Source organism: Schizosaccharomyces pombe (genome assembly GCF_000002945.2).
Source record: "Schizosaccharomyces pombe strain 972h- genome assembly, chromosome: I".
Classification (NCBI taxonomy): Eukaryota; Fungi; Ascomycota; class Schizosaccharomycetes; order Schizosaccharomycetales; family Schizosaccharomycetaceae; genus Schizosaccharomyces; species Schizosaccharomyces pombe.
In genome coordinates this window covers 2,814,236-2,830,281 of record NC_003424.3, presented here as the reverse complement: position 1 = coordinate 2,830,281, position 16,046 = coordinate 2,814,236, and the positions used below count along the sequence as shown (strand labels likewise).

At 37.3% G+C, this 16,046-nt stretch overlaps 8 protein-coding genes and 11 long non-coding RNA genes across 19 annotated transcripts; 13 read left to right on the top strand and 6 right to left on the bottom strand.

Annotated features, from left to right (window-relative positions):
• The first annotated feature begins 27 nt into the window (after positions 1-27).
• SPOM_SPNCRNA.855 lies at positions 28-563 on the top strand. Its single transcript, NR_151237.1, has one exon. It is a non-coding gene; the product is annotated as a non-coding RNA (long non-coding RNA).
• On the bottom strand, positions 359-1,706 carry SPOM_SPNCRNA.3277. Its single transcript, NR_192644.1, has one exon. It is a non-coding gene; the product is annotated as a non-coding RNA (long non-coding RNA).
• Positions 1,098-1,616, top strand: erf4 (palmitoyltransferase complex subunit Erf4; the record flags this gene model as incomplete). The annotated part of the gene is made up of 1 exon (NM_001019367.1): positions 1,098-1,616. One exon carries the CDS (start codon positions 1,098-1,100, stop codon positions 1,614-1,616), a length of 519 nt encoding a protein of 172 aa, NP_593939.1.
• Positions 1,595-3,235, top strand: rit1 (initiator methionine tRNA 2'-O-ribosyl phosphate transferase; the record flags this gene model as incomplete). Its single annotated transcript, NM_001019366.1, has 2 exons — positions 1,595-1,653; positions 1,933-3,235. 2 exons carry the CDS (start codon positions 1,595-1,597, stop codon positions 3,233-3,235), a joined length of 1,362 nt encoding a protein of 453 aa, NP_593938.1.
• On the bottom strand, positions 2,670-6,552 carry gsa1 (glutathione synthetase large and small subunit Gsa1). Its single transcript, NM_001356082.2, has 2 exons — positions 3,410-6,552; positions 2,670-3,350 (listed from the first exon to the last, which is right to left on the bottom strand). The coding sequence occupies exon 1, from the start codon at positions 6,313-6,315 to the stop codon at positions 4,819-4,821; it is 1,497 nt and encodes a 498-aa protein (NP_001342812.1). The 5' UTR covers positions 6,316-6,552; the 3' UTR covers positions 2,670-3,350; positions 3,410-4,818.
• Positions 3,353-4,699, top strand: mug113. Its single transcript, NM_001019365.3, has one exon. The coding sequence runs from the start codon at positions 3,464-3,466 to the stop codon at positions 4,442-4,444; it is 981 nt and encodes a 326-aa protein (NP_593937.1). The 5' UTR covers positions 3,353-3,463; the 3' UTR covers positions 4,445-4,699.
• SPOM_SPNCRNA.3276 lies at positions 4,709-5,622 on the top strand. Its single transcript, NR_192643.1, has one exon. It is a non-coding gene; the product is annotated as a non-coding RNA (long non-coding RNA).
• SPOM_SPNCRNA.3275 lies at positions 5,741-6,419 on the top strand. Its single transcript, NR_192642.1, has one exon. It is a non-coding gene; the product is annotated as a non-coding RNA (long non-coding RNA).
• Positions 6,553-6,662: 110 nt separating the features above from the next.
• grs1 (glycine--tRNA (Gly) ligase Grs1) lies at positions 6,663-8,922 on the bottom strand. Its single transcript, NM_001019363.3, has one exon. It carries the CDS (start codon positions 8,794-8,796, stop codon positions 6,838-6,840), a length of 1,959 nt encoding a protein of 652 aa, NP_593935.1. The 5' UTR covers positions 8,797-8,922; the 3' UTR covers positions 6,663-6,837.
• On the top strand, positions 6,897-7,188 carry SPOM_SPNCRNA.3274. The gene has a single exon (NR_192641.1). It is a non-coding gene; the product is annotated as a non-coding RNA (long non-coding RNA).
• SPOM_SPNCRNA.3273 lies at positions 7,368-7,817 on the top strand. Its single transcript, NR_192640.1, has one exon. It is a non-coding gene; the product is annotated as a non-coding RNA (long non-coding RNA).
• On the top strand, positions 8,247-8,873 carry SPOM_SPNCRNA.3272. The gene has a single exon (NR_192639.1). It is a non-coding gene; the product is annotated as a non-coding RNA (long non-coding RNA).
• Positions 8,923-9,073: 151 nt separating the features above from the next.
• On the bottom strand, positions 9,074-9,526 carry SPOM_SPNCRNA.3271. The gene has a single exon (NR_192638.1). It is a non-coding gene; the product is annotated as a non-coding RNA (long non-coding RNA).
• On the top strand, positions 9,211-12,260 carry trk1 (plasma membrane potassium ion transmembrane transporter Trk1). Its single transcript, NM_001019362.3, has one exon. The coding sequence runs from the start codon at positions 9,501-9,503 to the stop codon at positions 12,024-12,026; it is 2,526 nt and encodes an 841-aa protein (NP_593934.1). The 5' UTR covers positions 9,211-9,500; the 3' UTR covers positions 12,027-12,260.
• On the bottom strand, positions 9,588-14,621 carry mcm5 (MCM complex subunit Mcm5). The gene is made up of 3 exons (NM_001356081.2): positions 12,659-14,621; positions 12,245-12,617; positions 9,588-12,204 (listed from the first exon to the last, which is right to left on the bottom strand). The coding sequence occupies exons 1-3, from the start codon at positions 14,338-14,340 to the stop codon at positions 12,097-12,099; spliced, it is 2,163 nt and encodes a 720-aa protein (NP_001342928.1). The 5' UTR covers positions 14,341-14,621; the 3' UTR covers positions 9,588-12,096.
• Positions 13,053-14,280, top strand: SPOM_SPNCRNA.3270. The gene has a single exon (NR_192637.1). It is a non-coding gene; the product is annotated as a non-coding RNA (long non-coding RNA).
• SPOM_SPNCRNA.3269 lies at positions 14,601-15,529 on the top strand. The gene has a single exon (NR_192636.1). It is a non-coding gene; the product is annotated as a non-coding RNA (long non-coding RNA).
• On the bottom strand, positions 14,787-15,989 carry cox6 (cytochrome c oxidase subunit VI). The gene is made up of 2 exons (NM_001019360.3): positions 15,766-15,989; positions 14,787-15,354 (listed from the first exon to the last, which is right to left on the bottom strand). The coding sequence occupies exons 1-2, from the start codon at positions 15,912-15,914 to the stop codon at positions 15,081-15,083; spliced, it is 423 nt and encodes a 140-aa protein (NP_593931.1). The 5' UTR covers positions 15,915-15,989; the 3' UTR covers positions 14,787-15,080.
• On the top strand, positions 15,683-15,892 carry SPOM_SPNCRNA.3268. The gene has a single exon (NR_192635.1). It is a non-coding gene; the product is annotated as a non-coding RNA (long non-coding RNA).
• Positions 15,990-16,046: the final 57 nt, after the last annotated feature.

Here is a 16,046-nt window from a genome sequence, read left to right as displayed (position 1 = left end):
TGGAAAAAAAAAACAAAACAGTGTAATGCGATACATATTTCCTTTAAACAGTTATGTTATGGGTATCATGAGAAACTAAATTTTCATCTTCGTAAAGGAGGGTTCTTTTTTAATCGTCTTTCTTGGAATTTCTTCAAATCATGAATTCAACTTGCATAAATGGATAAGAAAAGTTGGTTGTAAGAATCTATAGATATATATTTAGCATGTTTCTTTTATTTAAACGAATATTCCTTTTAGAAGCGAGTAAGCTTCAAGTCGTATAGAACGCAGACGATATTAAGCCTAATAGGATCTTTAACGCTTAACTTAATAGCAAGCACAATGAGTTTTAGATAGCTGAGTACTTTAAAGCAACCTAACTTCCCTTGCAGCTAAAAAAGTTTATTGAACTTGATTTAAGACGCTCTTCTTGGACTGAGCAAGGACTTCAAAAAAGCCCGCATTCGTTGTCAAAGTTTTATCTCATCTAACGACTAAAGTAATATGAGTCAATGCTCATATAATATACAGTCGAATATTTTTTATATTTTATTACATTTATTTTCCCAAGTAGTTTTTCCAGTTCATTCTAAGTAACTTTTATCGTAGATGAAATATATCCTGTAGAGAGCTTTTATCCTCTTCCTGAACGAGCAATACGTTTTATTAATTTTCAATTCCTCAACAACTAAAACCACATCCTTTTATCAATCTTAATTTTCACTATAAATCCGTTCAAATTACCTAGTGACAAACTGTGTGGTTTTTGTTTCAAATCTGAAACTCACTCAATTAATCATAATGATTTTTTAAAATGAGTTATCATTGCCCATTTTACAGCTATTCACTCAATTAATCACTCAATTCTGACATTTAATACGTTTGTTTGTTTAGTTCCGGTTATATGATCAATCGATGAACTCATGAGTGTTTTATAATTTTTTAGTCATTTTTAACGTTGTTTAACTTATAACTTTCCTGTTTATTTATTTTTTTTCTTGTGCTCTACCGAATCCCAGTTTCATTATACATATTCTCTAATCCGTCTTCTAATATTGTACACTTGAACCTAGAGCTAGGGAATCCACCAAGCTTCATTTCAGTAGGTTTTTTCGATGCTTGTTCGCATTGAAAGGGATTATTCGGTTTCAGGAGATAAATATCCTCAATTTCCAACCGATTATCCTGTACCTCTTCGAGCTTATGTGAATCTTGAGGATTGGGATGTATTCATTCACACATTAAACGAGAAACTGAGAGAAGCCTTCTGTCCATGGTCAATTGGAAATCTATTAGATGGAATTCTATCTGTTTTAACGATTTATATCTCGGAGTTCGTATTTGGCAGTATTCATCGTAAAAGAATTGGGGCGATCGATTTGTACATCCTGGACTTTGCAACCCAACATAATTTATACGTTGCCAGCCTTCGCAATATGGGGTTTTTGAGTCTCGTTTTTCATACAAAAGAAACAAATTCGAAAAGTAGTACTCTCCATTCCAATCCGTACTGCCCGGAGCACCATTCTATACGAACACTTCCCTCTGCCGTGACTGCCACCACTTCAAATATCTCAACTTCTAGTTCTCACAGAAGTGATCTGCCAAACGAATGGACGAATTCGACCCTTTAGACGCTGTGCAACAAATTCATGTTCAAGCAAGACACCCGTAAGTCTCAATTTGCTATACAAATAAGCTGGCAGAATCAAAAGACTTAGAAAATGATTGCTACCTTTATAAACGCACAAGCAATTAATGCAAATTGTAAGAAAAAACGATGGATAGCTGCTATTAAATTTTCATGAAAAATTTTTAGCCTAATCGCCATTTGTTGGATTTCGTACTGATATATATTTTTGCTGATTTTTACTTGTTTTTCCTTTTTGCCTTGCTTTTCTTTTATTTGTATGTCATCGAATGGAAAATTTGGCTAACACTAATTTCAAGAAAGAATCGGTTGCTGTCAATTGCACACGATGCCAAGTTTGTCGACTCAGTTATAGCTTCGTACCCCACATTTAAACCTGTTGTAAATGAACGATGCGGTACGTGGTATGTCAACCGACGACATGCTCCGATTTCTGTTTATTTCAAAAGTACTGATGGTCATACCGGGCAATGGTCTTTTAGCTGTCGTCGTCTCAATTTGCATTTGCTAAATGAGATAACCACTTGTGATGGATTGATTATAGTAGATTCTACTCGTCGTGGAAAGAGAATGCCCGATGCTCTATCAAAGACGATTCCGATATGGATTGCTACGCTCAATAAATGTGTTTTCGAACGGCTTCGTCCCCATTCCTTTCCTAATGCTCGTTTGGCCTTTTTACCCCCGTTTTTACCTGATACAGAAAAATCATCTATTTTACAGAGGCTAGATGGATTTGTAGATTCTTTAATGCAGTCCGGCATTGACTTAGATGCGTTGGCGGCTAAGCTAACTAAACCCATTCGTCCTTTATGGGTAACACCTGCTAGTCGTTTAACATCTGCACAATTTGAAGAATATTTTACAGTTGTTCTGGTTACTGCAAGTGCTCAAGTACAGAATGGGTACTCCCGAGAACATGGATTTCTTTACGTTCAAGGAGCAGCAGATGACGAAGAAGAATGGTCGCATGGGCTGACCCCTGAAGTCTTTTGGCAAAATACTGAATCTATCCTCACATGCCCAGAGGAGCAATTGGAGCAAAAAATTAGCCTCCTACTATCTTCAACTAGAAACTCACCTACCATGTCAAATTCTTCGTTAACCCATCTTTTACCAACTCCTATATTTGTTGGGGATGTTACGGGATTTTATCCCCCTCCAGAAAATACATCTTACTTTGTTTTGAATTTGTCGAATACCACCCTGAATGTGAAGAATGAACTTTGTTTTCCAATACCGTCAGGAAAAAAAGGTGCTCCGGTGTTTCGCAAGCATTTCCCTTCAATATTGCAAGAATTAAATTCACTTGATCCTCCATTTTATGAGAGAGATGCTATATTTATTGTCGATGAAGGAAATGCTAAAGAAGCCGCCTCTTGTCTTGCATTGATGATTCTTTGTTTATACTACGACCTCCATATGCATTTACTTGCCCATCCTATATCTCTATCTGCATCTCAGTCTCACCTTACCAAGCAAACGGTTCGCCAATTTCTGGTAAAAATTACAGAACTACACTCCAAAACAAATCCCTCACGAGCATTCCTTCTTGCCGTCAATTCCCTTTTACTTAGTGCCAATACTATTGCTACTTCTTAGTAGTGGCACTTGGAATGGCAAAAATGTTTACGGTAAATAAAATAACGTAACATGAATCGTTTCCTTAAACGAATCCCAATGTCAACATTAAGCTCAGTTTGCTTTTTCCGTTTCCCTGATTGTTAAAACTTTTGAAAAATATCTGAAAATACGAGTAATTGAGTTTGTTCATACATTTTAAGACTTTAGAGGCTTTGAAGGATGTTGATATTGTTTGATTAGGATTTCATGAAAATGCCGAATACTCTGCATTCAGTATCAATCTCTACAGATTTTCCTTCCCCAAATGTAGAATCGGAAGCTGCAGACGTGAATGAATATTCCTCTACTTCAAAATTTGAGACATTGGGTAATCAGAGCTCTACAAACCTCGGTTTTTCGAACTCCTTACAAGATAAGTGGGATTGCTGGAAACGGGATTTGTGGTCTATTTGGTGGTCCTTAAGTCGTAAGGCAACGAGATTTTATAGATGGTTGTCTCGATCGTTAAAATGGCGTCCAGTTACTTACGAAACAGTATATCCACAAACTTATGAAACTCAGATGTCAGAGCCTAGAGAAGTTACTACAATTGTAAAGGATTTAAATAATGGGGATTCTTTTGTCTTAAATGTTACTGAACCTGTTGACCCTGAATTTTTGCGTGCCAATATACCTCCTGTTCATCGTAAACATCTTCCACCCAGACTTTCATTAGTCGCTTCTCCGGGAACTATTCCTACTCGTGGAGTTGTTGTATTAGAAGATTGGATTAATCCGCTACTATCCGAAAGATGTAAACTTCTTTTACAAAGTGAGCTTTGTAACCAGGATTCTTATGATTGTCCGGGTTATATCTGCGTTTACAGATTTGAGCAGAAAAATAACCCTTCGGTCGTTTTAGGTGACTCTACCCTCATCCAAATTTCCAGAGTTTCTGACCTTCAGCGACACCTTCGTGAGTACCCTAAAAATTGTGCCTTTTCCAGGTCGGTGTTAGAAATTTTCCCGGATCCCGGCAAAACTTCTAAGCCATGCCAAGTGAGTTTCAAGGTTGAAAGGTTAGTACATAAGGAATTAAATGAGTATCTTTCTTGGATGCAACCTTTTACATGTGATTCTTGTGGATCACTTCATGAGAATTGGCTCCAAATTGACAGTAAACAGTGGGACCAAATTCGTGGTGTAATATTACGGTGGGTAGAGTATTCTCGGGTCATTTATGCTTGAATCGTTTTTTGTTTTTTTTCCTATCTTCTTACTTGTTTTGTTTTTATTTTGAACACAGGAGATTTTATTTTTCTCCCAAAATACTTTATAATTAATATCTTCTTTGAGGCACTTAAAGGATTTTTTAAGAGTTTTTACTGCCTTTTCTGGGTTCCTTTCTTTTTATTATCGCATAACTGGTAATGACTTTTTCGAAAAGTTTAATTAATGTATAATAGTAATATCATCGATTTTAAAAAAAAAATCCGCATCTTGTCTATCATGTCTATTGATATCTTGAAGTAGCAACGTGTTTCAGATCAAAAATTTTATCAACATCTTCACGTTTGTCTCACATTAAATACCTTTGACCTGGTGTAACTGATACACAAAATTTATTCAGAAAGTTCAATACTAGATAAAGAAGCATAGCCTGTTGCAACACCACCTTCATTAGTTTTTTTGGGTTTGGTACGACAAATGAAACCCGACTGTCCATTTTGAACGACTTCGTCAGTCTTGATGTTCCAAACGATCGTACCTAAAATACCAATTTCGTCGACGACATCAAACTTTTCAGGTCTTTCTCCCTTCAAAATATAGTTTTGTGATGGAACGGCATTTATATAGCGCATTAAAATGTAAGAGTCCCATTCTTCCTGAGGCATTTTGCTGAGTAAACCAGGAATGTCTTTTCCATACGTATTGTTTCCACCACCCTCTCGTTGAGGCTTTAAGACAAAGTCCTCGGGTTTTTCGAATGCGAGTTTAATACCTTCCTTTCCTCGAGGTGTATCATCAAGTGGATACATATCAGCGAAGGTAGAACGTACTGCTTGTAATTCGTCACCCTCTAAAAATCTTTCTAATGCATTACTTTCAGCAAGTACTTGTTGAATTTTCTTCGAGCCAGCTAAATGCGTTGAAATAGAAGGGCATTTTATAGCCAACGTATTCTCAATAGTTAAACGCATATCCCATGCTTCTTGAGAAGGGTAATCATCCAATGCATAACCGACTCGATAATAAACGACTGCAACTTCATAAGTGGTAAAACTAGTTTTCATGTAAAGTTTGTTAGATGATTTATCATGTATGAGGGAATTGAGTTCAGCAATGTCAATACGTTTGGATATCACATGGAATCGATTAAGCAACTCATATTCCAGGGTGCGTTGGTCCGTAATGTTTCGTTCTCCGCCCTTCACAACAAATAAAACAATGGGTTTCGTGTTATCAGAAGCAATATTCATTTTGCTTGTAATGTTTTTAACGTAATCACGGTAGGCATCTACAGCATTTGATATACCAGTGCAAATTCCAGAGACAGACGTGTTCACTGTTAAATAATTTGTAGTAAGAGGCTTTCGATACAAACCCGATTGGGAACAGTAGGCGTGCAAATTGGATACGGCCTTTGAAACACCTCCAAAAGACACAGAAATCGTATTAAATTCAACCTGTTTACAACCAATAAAACTATCGTCTTGATGGACCATATAATCTGACCTAAAAACTCCCAAGCTTAAGGGTTGAAATTGATTTTCCTTTAAGTGAGCAACAGCTTCGCGATGCTTTTGATACAGATTCCAAAGTTTGTTCATAAACTCATCATACTTTGTAATCGATTGTAAATGAAGTCTAAGAAATTCATAGTCGTTTGCAATTTTAGCGTAAAGTTTGTTGTATGCCTTCTGTACAGAGACAGCCTCGACAAATGCACCATGAGGAATGACCGAGGGAAATAATGTAATAGGAATTTGAGTAGCAATATTCCTCCCCTCCTTCGAAACTGACAGCTCGGTGAATACTACCCCATGGGCAAATGCAAAGTCTCGTGCGCCTTTTCCAAGCTCTTCAATTTGCTCCGGTGTATACTTCTCAATTTCCATTGTGATAAATAAATCTACTAAAATAAAACCCCAAAAGCAATTTAAATATACTGCTAGAACACGATTAACGCATATATATGCTGGAGAAAGAAATTAGTTCACAGCGTCAAACTACTATTACCCAAAATAAATGTAAACCTTTAAGTTAACACTTAGAAGTCTAATACTTAATGTTAGAACAAGGGAACTCCAACGTTCGATTTCGCTTGTACAAAGATATACGAAGTTAGTGGTGGTGAACTAGTAATGATGTATTGGTAAGCAAAGATATCAAATATTTACTAAGAAACCAAGTAAGATCAAAAGAATTGCTTTTACATAAGCCTTTAACTTAAAATTATACATGTATTTGATTTTTATGCATTTATTTAAAATATACCATGGACAGGAAAAAATGAAATTACCAACAAAGTATGCATAATTGGCGTTTCACTCCAGCTACTAAATCCTAGACATTGAATACATAAGAATAATACAATTAGTAAGTTATTTACTTTCCAGTATACTAGTGAGTTAAGTAACCTATTCTTGTGTAGACTTAAACTCTCCAAACTTAGCTAGTGCATCTTCAAAAGATGATTTTCCCTCGACCATAGAAACAAGAGCAGCAATAACTTCATCTTGACTACCACGAACTTGCTTAGTAGAATCACGTTCGCGAAGTGTAATAGTTTCGTTTTGAAGAGTCTCAAAGTCTACAGTCAACCCGAAGGGAGTTCCCAATTCATCGTTACGAGCATAGCGACGGCCAATATTGGCATTAGAATCGTCTATTTTATTAGAAATGCCAAGATTGCGAAGTTTGGCAGACAATTTCTTTACAAAAGGAGCGAACTCAGCATTGCGGCTCAAAGGAACAATGAGGGCCTTAATAGGTGCGATAGAAGCAGGGAAGGACAAAACACCACGGTTTACGTCTTCTGGTCTAGTCCAATAAGCATGTTCCATGAGTACATACAAGATTCTGCCTAATCCAAAGGATGGCTCGATAACATTAGGAGTATAAGTACGAATGTGTTCAGTATGCTTTCTCTTCTCAATTGTGACGAGATCAGATTCTACTGTATGCTCAACACCATTAACATTAACAATAATTTTACCTTCAGCAACAAGTTGAGCACTTTTTTCAACTTTTTCCGATTCCGGCCACGAAATCATAGCTTCCTCAACAGCCTTGGCATCACGTTTGAAACGTGGACCAAATTTTTTGCGATTAACTTCAACCTCGAATTGTTCAACAACAACAGGTTCAGGAAGAGCCTCTTGAACTACTAAAGGAGTCTTGGTAGCTTTACTGTGAACGCTAAGATCATAGGCACTACGATCAGCGCAACCTACACACTCGATCCAGCCGTAAGAGCATTGAATTTCGGCATCCCAGCAATCGCAAGCATAATGAGCCATTTCATTGCTCATATGTTGCCTAAAACGAACACGGTTCATATCAATACCAATTTTCTCCAAGAATAAGCTGATACGGGCCATAAAATAACCTAATGTAGTGTTATCAACAATTCCTTTCTTGACAGCATCACCTATGGGCATTTCCAAAATGTCAGTCTTTCCTTCTAATTGGACACCACGGGGCAACAAACGAAGGGGCATATGAGAAACCTCGTCAAATCTATCATGCTCTTTGTTTTTAGGATCGACAAAGTGTTCGACTTCGGCCATCAAAAACTCACGAACACGAAGCAGGCCACTCCGAGGAGAAATCTCATTACGGAAGGCTTTACCAACCATAGCACTGGCAAAGGGAACTTTGCCGTTATTAAACTCCAATAAACGGCTAAAGTTTAAAAATTGTCCTTGGGCAGTTTCAGGTCGGAGGTAACCTTTCAGACCACCACTGGGACCAATTTGAGTTTCAAACATTAAGTTGAACTGACGAGGGGTTTCAAGCTCACCGTTGGTTGCAGGGTTACGAATGTCATACTTCTTCATGAGCTCACCTAATTGATCTCCATCATAGTTGTCAATTTGGGCAAGAATAAACTCGTATTCCTCAACAGTCTTGTCATCCAGACGAGTCGCACGAATTTCCTTTACCTTCTTCTTACGCTTCTTCTTGTCATCAGATTCTTCAGGCTGGTCATTGGAATTCTGCCCACGAGCTTCCTTGTCACCCTTCAAACGGGCTTCCAAAACCTCTTCAACCAAGTGGTCGGCACGAAAGATTTCACCGGTAGCAGGGTCCTTACACATCCAATCTGCAAACTTATCAACATGCCCACTAGTCTTCAAAACTTCATGAGGAGTAAGCATGGAGCAATCAACCTCCAGCATGCTTTCTTCGATAACAAAGTGCTTTCGCCAAATATCAACCAGATTAGATTGAAGTGCACTACCTGGTGGGCCATAATCATACAATCCACTAATTCCACCATAGATTTGAAAAGAAGGAGAGAAGAAGAATCTCTTCTTCATTAACTCCTCGAACTGAGTTCGATCAAAAGCTGCTGCCTTTGAAACTTCTGTCATTTTTCTACTGAAAATCCGTTTAGCAAAGGCTGTGCAAGAAGAACGAAACGCTTGAAAAGAAATTATGCAAGCAAGGAGCGAAAAGCTTTAAAATGCCTGCTTTTCGCCTGGTTTTCAAATGTTTACGGAAGATAAACTGTTCAAAGCTAGAAATTTTGCTAGTTCGTAAAATTCATAGATAGTGCATTTTGTTAGGCTACATCAATTCATATTATGCGTTGTTATGCGAACTTTTGGACTTTCCTTAATTTAAATACGGTACCTGTAAAAAGTACTTGAACACTCTAAATCTTGTTAACATTTTTTACGGAACAACAACGATTTATGTTAAAGATCGTCAACAATCTCACTTCACTGCCCAAAGCGTACAACATGGTCGAAGTATAGGCTGAAACTTTGAACCGCTTAGAAACTACCTTCTACGGGAAAGAAGACGCGATTTTACGTTGTATTATAAGAGAGGAATCCTCAAGTATTGTTGAAAGGAATCGTCAAAGATTGGGTAAAAATGTCGTTTGTCATTTGTCATAATTCCCTTTTAGAAATTTAGTGGTTTCCTCATCAGTATCGCTTTTACCCGTAGATTTCAAAACTAATTGCTTCTTATCTTGTCCATAGTTAAGGATTTCCGTTAACTTCAAACCAATTTCTCTGTTTCTTGTTCTGTTGTTGGTGGGTTTGGCTGGAAGTATTGACTAAAATAAATGGTCCTAAATTACATTCAAAGATGGTTCAAGTGGGTGATACCAACTTTTGGATTCTTGGCAATTCATTATATTTACATTATATCCTTAACTATCATTGCCTCTATCCTACTTTTTACCGGAGGGACCACCACGAAAATCAAGTATATCGATGCTTTATTCTTAGCTAGCAGCGCAACTACCCAAACAGGCCTTAACAGTGTTGACTTAAATTCTTTATCTATCTGGCAGCAGTTTATCCTGTATGGATTTACTGCTATTACGGTTCCTATATGGATGCACGGAAGTATTTCCTTCATCCGGCTGTATTGGTTTCGACGAAAATTTAAAGACGTTGTTCGTCAAAATCGTACTCGAAAATTTCAGAGAAAGCTCCGTAAAAGCTTAATGAAAAAAAGCGAGGATGACGAAGAACAGGGTGTTCGTGGTAGAAAAATTCGTGTAATGTTACCATACCTACATTCACTAAGGAGTCCAACGTCTCTAAAAAACTTCTCGAGATTTGACACGCATGACAGTACGAACAATCCGTACTTTCCTGACAACCCCCCTTCTCCCAAGGCAGATATATCTAAAGACGAGTATTTTGGAAAGTATCTCCCAAAAAAGTCTGATACGCTAGACATGGATTTGGAAAGTCACAACATGACTTTTCATGACTATGAACCTTCCATTGAAAATAAAAATTACGATTTTGGTAGTTCGCATTCAGCCTCGATGCAAATGTATGAAATGGATGACCTTCATCCCCGACTTCGTAGACAAAGCTCTTTTATTTCCTCCGTTAATCCTTTAGAGGCTGACGACACCCGTGAAACTTTATCTGAAGGCGCCTTAGTTCAGGAATCTCTCCCTATGGCTTATAGTTATTCTGATACTAATTTGGTTGTATCGAGGGATTCATTTACTCTCACTGGGGACGACAATCTTTTCCCAGAAGGTGGTTTAAGGCCTGCCAATACAATAGACGGAATAGTAAGGTCGTCTCTGTCTTCTTCCTCCCTATCTAAAGACACTGAACCATCGACAGTTGACATGCATATTGCTTTCACCGGACTTAATAAGCCCACCATAGAGCGTGAACGTAATCTTAAACTTAGAAAAAAAAGTCGTTTTTATAAAAAATCTTTACGTTCCAGATTTTCGCGAGGACTTCATCGTCCAATACGTTGGACAAAGTCATTCACTTCTAACCGACGAAACTTGACTCTTGAACGAGTCCTTTCTTCTGCCTTTGCTAAAAAACGTGAGCCTTCTATTTCATCAAGACACACTACTATGTCACTTCCCTATTTGTCGTATAATCCTACTGTCGATCGTAATTCTGCTTTCGTTGCTTTGTCTAAAGAACAGCGGGACGAGCTGGGTGGAATTGAATATAGAGCTTTGAAATGCGTCTGCTCCATGGTTACCCTTTATTTTATCATTTTTAATATTGCTGCCTTTGTGACCTTCATTGTTTTTGCTTATACGGCAGTGGGATCGCGAGAGGTAATAGATTCTTATGACTTACGTCGTGGGTGGTGGGCGTTATTCTCGTCTGCTTCTTCATTTAATGATTTGGGGTTTTCTTTAATACCATCGTCTTTTGTGCCAATGAATCGAAACATTTTTCTTTTGTTGATTTCATCTTTATTCATTATCGCAGGTAACACGGGATTCCCTTGTTTTTTTAGAACATTCATTTGGACAACGTATAAGCTATACCCTTTTAGTTTTGAGAAGAAAGAAGCTATGGCATTTCTCCTTGATCATCCTCGACGATGTTTCACTTTATTGTTTCCATCTGGAGCAACCTGGGTCTTGTTTTTTGTTTTGCTGCTGCTTAATGTCATTGATCTGGTATTGTTCATGGTCTTAGATACTGGAAGTAAAGCAGTCGCTAGCCTTCCTAAAGGTATTAGGGTTGTAAATGCAATATTTCAATCAGTTTGTACAAGAACCGCAGGATTCACGAGTGTATCAATTAGTGAACTTCACCCAGCAGTACTGGTCAGTTACATGGTTATGATGTATATTTCTGTTTATCCAGTTGCTATCAACATGAGAAATACCAATGTTTATGAGGAGCGATCTTTGGGTGTTTACAGAACTGAAGATGATGAGGGGAAATCTTTCTTAAAAGATCACCTTACTGAACAATTAAGTTACGATTTATGGTATATTTTTCTAGGGCTATTCATCATATGCATTTGTGAAGGAGGTAAAATCTCCAATCCTCTAGATACCGATTTCAGTATTTTTACTGTCCTTTTTGAAGTAGTCTCTGCTTACGGTACGGTGGGACTTAGTACTGGATTAAGCTCCTCAAATTGTTCACTTTCAGCAAGATTTACTACTATAAGTAAACTAGTTATTATAGCACTTGAACTGCGCGGTAGACATAGAGGTTTACCCAGGGCTGTTGATCGAGCCATCCTTCTTCCTTCTGAAAAAAATAATCTGAAAGAAGAAGAAGATTATCAACGTCGTCACGGATTTTCCATAGACAACGCACGTGGCAGTATTGCAGTTTCTCGAGACTGATATTTCTTATCACGATCATGTATTATATTTGTAAATTATATCATCTAATAAATAGTACGCTCGCTAAATTTCATACTCCTGATCGATACACCGTTTGTCCGCCATTTCTGAGTTGAATTGTTTCCTTCGACGAAAGAATTTGTAAAGCCATTTCTAACGCGTGTTGTGAATATCCATGCTAAAATTATGTTAGACTTAGATTTAATCAATAAACATACCCCATTTACGTATTCTCGTATAAGCATACGGTAACTCGCCTGAAACCCTATAGGTAACCTTTTTCTTAAGCTGGCTTCAATTTTTTTTACTTCCTCAGTAACTTCAGGCGAACTTTGTGTAGCAGCAGCAAGTGTACTGGTCAAAAACAGTCGAATCGCTTCAGTAGCGTGAGCTTCAGAAGCAATAGGTGATAATGACATTTTTGCAAGGGATTCAGTAATTCGTATGATTGCCTCTAATTGACGAACAGTGATTGGAATGGTAGAACGCGAGTTACTGTCCTGCTCTGACTGATGAACACGTTTTCGAATTGCGACAAATTGACTAGATAGCTTTTCAGCTGCCTCTGCATCAAGATTAGGTGCACATTTGCTAAATCCATTAGTAACTAATATTAAATTTGGTATACTTACTGTCTACAATAGTTTATGTACCGCCGAAACTTATCAAAAGGAATTTCTCCAATTGCTAAAGTCTCACTAGATTCTTGTAAATTGGTATGAAGATTAATAACGTGACGGGCAATATTTCGATCCTTTGTTTCATCATGTTCATCCTTAACAATAAATATCATGTCGAATCTTGAAAGAATCGTAGATTGAAAATCAATGTTTTCACCTGGTGTCTTCATATCATCGTATCGGCCAAAAATTGGATTAGCAGCAGCTAAAACGGATGTCCTAGAATTCAATATAGTAGTGATACCGGCTTTAGCTATTGAAATAGTTTGTTGCTCCATTGCTTCGTGAATAGCAACACGATCTTCATCCCTCATTTTATCAAATTCATCAATACAGACAATGCCACCATCAGCAAGAACCATTGCGCCACCTTCAAGGTAAAATTCTCTGGTAACTGAGTCTCTTTGAATAGAAGCAGTCAAACCAGCAGCACTTGAACCTTTACCGGAAGTATAAACAGCGATGGGGGCCAGTCGCTCAACGAATTTCAAAAATTGAGATTTCGCAGTACCAGGATCACCAAGAAGTAAAACATTAATGTCACCACGAAGGCGCATACCATCGGGGAGAATTTTTTTAGAACCTGAAAAAAGTAGGCATGCAATAGCTTTCTTGATGTCTACATTACCATAAATAGCGGGAGATATGCTGTTGGATATAATATCGTACAAATTCGGAGTACGAGAAATTTCAAGGAACTCCTCTTCTTCCTCTTCACTAAATAAAGGAGTAGATTTAGAGCCATCATTTGAATCCATTTGAATACCCACGACTCTGATATAAGGGTTCCGAATGGCCACGGCACCACTAGCTTTAACAGACTTATTTTGAAAAATAGAAAAAATGCCAGTAATAACGCAGCGGGTTCCCGGAGTAATTTGGTTAGTTAAATAGCGATCAGCATTCAATAATATATGACGAGGCAACTCACCGACAGGAACCATATCAGGAGCTTCCTGTAGTTTAAGCACCTGCTGATCGATAAAAGTCGATTTTGAATGATCAATAATGAAAGGATCCATCGGGCAGTCTTTTTTTTCACCATCGAGAACAGGAGCTTCACAAACTCTAGGAAGCTGAACACCTGAAAATCCACCAGAAATCTGTAAAATCCTGGTAGCCCTACAATTTCTGCATACTAAGTGCAAAGCAGTTGCACGGCAGGAAAGTGTTGAAGCACCGATGATGATACCAGGCACTCTAACCAGTTTTGAGATATGAGAAGCTGTCAGGTTACGGATTGGAAGGATGTTAGCATCGTAACGTAGAGTTACCTGGCAAGTGGGGATATTCGTAGAAGCATTTTCTTGACTTCTATAAAGTAGGCGTTTAGCAACTGTAGTGACAGCAGACTCAAACAGAGGTAGAATATCTGTCGGCTGACTCAGAAGCAAATGAGCTAGATCTTCGTTATAACTGATCAGGTGCCTAAGATCTATGTTCAACATGTATTGTTTTACCACGAGATTGTCTCTTAGTTGAGTACGATAGATAAAGTCATTGTCAATCACAAATTCTTCAATAAACTGTATGAAATTCTTCTCATGACTAACATTGGAATCTAATTCTTGCTCTCCTGGGAGAACTGGGGTATAATATACAGCACTCCGTTCCCAACCTGTTGCTGCAGCCATTATTGTGATGAAAAAGACTAAGGGGAATGAGTTAAAAAAAAATAAAAAAGCGAGATAAAAAAGATGATATGGTATAAAATAAAGGATGAAGCAAATTTCGCTGCTCTTCGAAAAAATAAAACAAAAATTAGAAAAGCTCTTCAAAACCTTTACAGAATGAGTTGCAAAAATGATATAAATATGTTCTTAAATTACATGTAACTGCAATAAATATTTTACGCGTGAAGAAACGAATGTAATGCTGTAAAATATATTATTGAACAACCTCTGTGGTGTTTGGTGAAAGGACTAATACATATTGCCCTTGCTGAAACGAACTTCAACTACACCCTTAAATCTTTTGTTAAAAGGAGATAGTCTGCTTACAATTTTTTTTTTAACATTTTAAGTAAACATGTATTAACTGCAAGCTATTTTCTACGTGAACAAAATGAAGATGTATATCGTTACAGATTCACTGCTATACTAGACTTAAAAAAGAAAAAGAGATAAGATTACTATAGCAATTCTGTTTGTATGAGAAATGGTATTGGCATTTTTATTTGATAATTTCTTAATCCTAAAGAAACATCATTGCGTGCGGACAGAAAAAAAGTGATGATAATCAAAATCAGTAAATCAGTTTTTTTAAAGTCCTTTGAAAAACGCAAATCATAGTTAAGCACCAAGAAAAGGAGAGTTGTGGTAAAGAGCTACAAATTTCAAAAGAAGAGGAGACAGATCAAGAAACTTAATCGGACTTACTTAAAAAGATCCTCCTTCAATACAATACCTAATTCATTGCAAACAGGCTTAAGCTCCTTAACATACGCTTGGTACTGTTCTTTGGTTGGTAGTTTCACTTTAATACCTTCGAAAATCCTTACGGCGGTAGGGAAATCGTTAACACGACGAGCAGCACGTAAAGCTTGTTCAATAACATCAGAAGAAGGCACGATATCGTAGGCAAAACAATTATTTAGGCCTCTTTGGAGCTCAAATTGATCCTGAACATTTGAAAAGAAATCGTTATACCTACGTAGTTAGTAAACAGTAAAACAAGAAATTTTAAATAAAGGAAAAGCAGAGCAGAGCAGAAGTAAGAATAAGCTTCCAAAGAAGGAAAAATGGTCAATTTTTCTTGTGTAAAAACTAAAAACGTGAAAACTGAGAAAAGAACAAAAAATAGCAGACAAATAAATAGCTATGAACGCTCATTTACTATCATTCTAGAGATGCTAAAATGAAAATATTCAAACCACTTTCAGTATTGGGTACTCAAAAGTCAATGATAAAACAGACTGCTTTCGTGTTCATTTTATTCTTTGCAGTTCCCAGCATTCCTATTTCCGCATTTGATAATAAAAGTGCTGAATGGAGTTACTTTTCAGGCATTGCAACATGCCGAACAATTACCTATTCCCTTATCGTCGTTTTTTTACATACTTTGTGTTTATTTCTTCCAAGGAAACCCCGTGGTTACTAGAAAAACGAACTTGTCTGTTTGCAGCTAAAAACCCAGCTTGAAAACGAACCGAGGGTCCTGCGGCGACAGAAAAGCGGCCAGTTTGAAAAATACGTTGAACTGCTTTCATTATAATGAATTAGAATTGCTTCTTGCTAAATAAAAGTGAAGGGGAGTGGAGAGTAGATGGAAGTAGTAGTACGCTAAGGTTTGTAATATATCAAGAAGCAAACAGTTTTCTAGTATAGACTATGTATTCAAG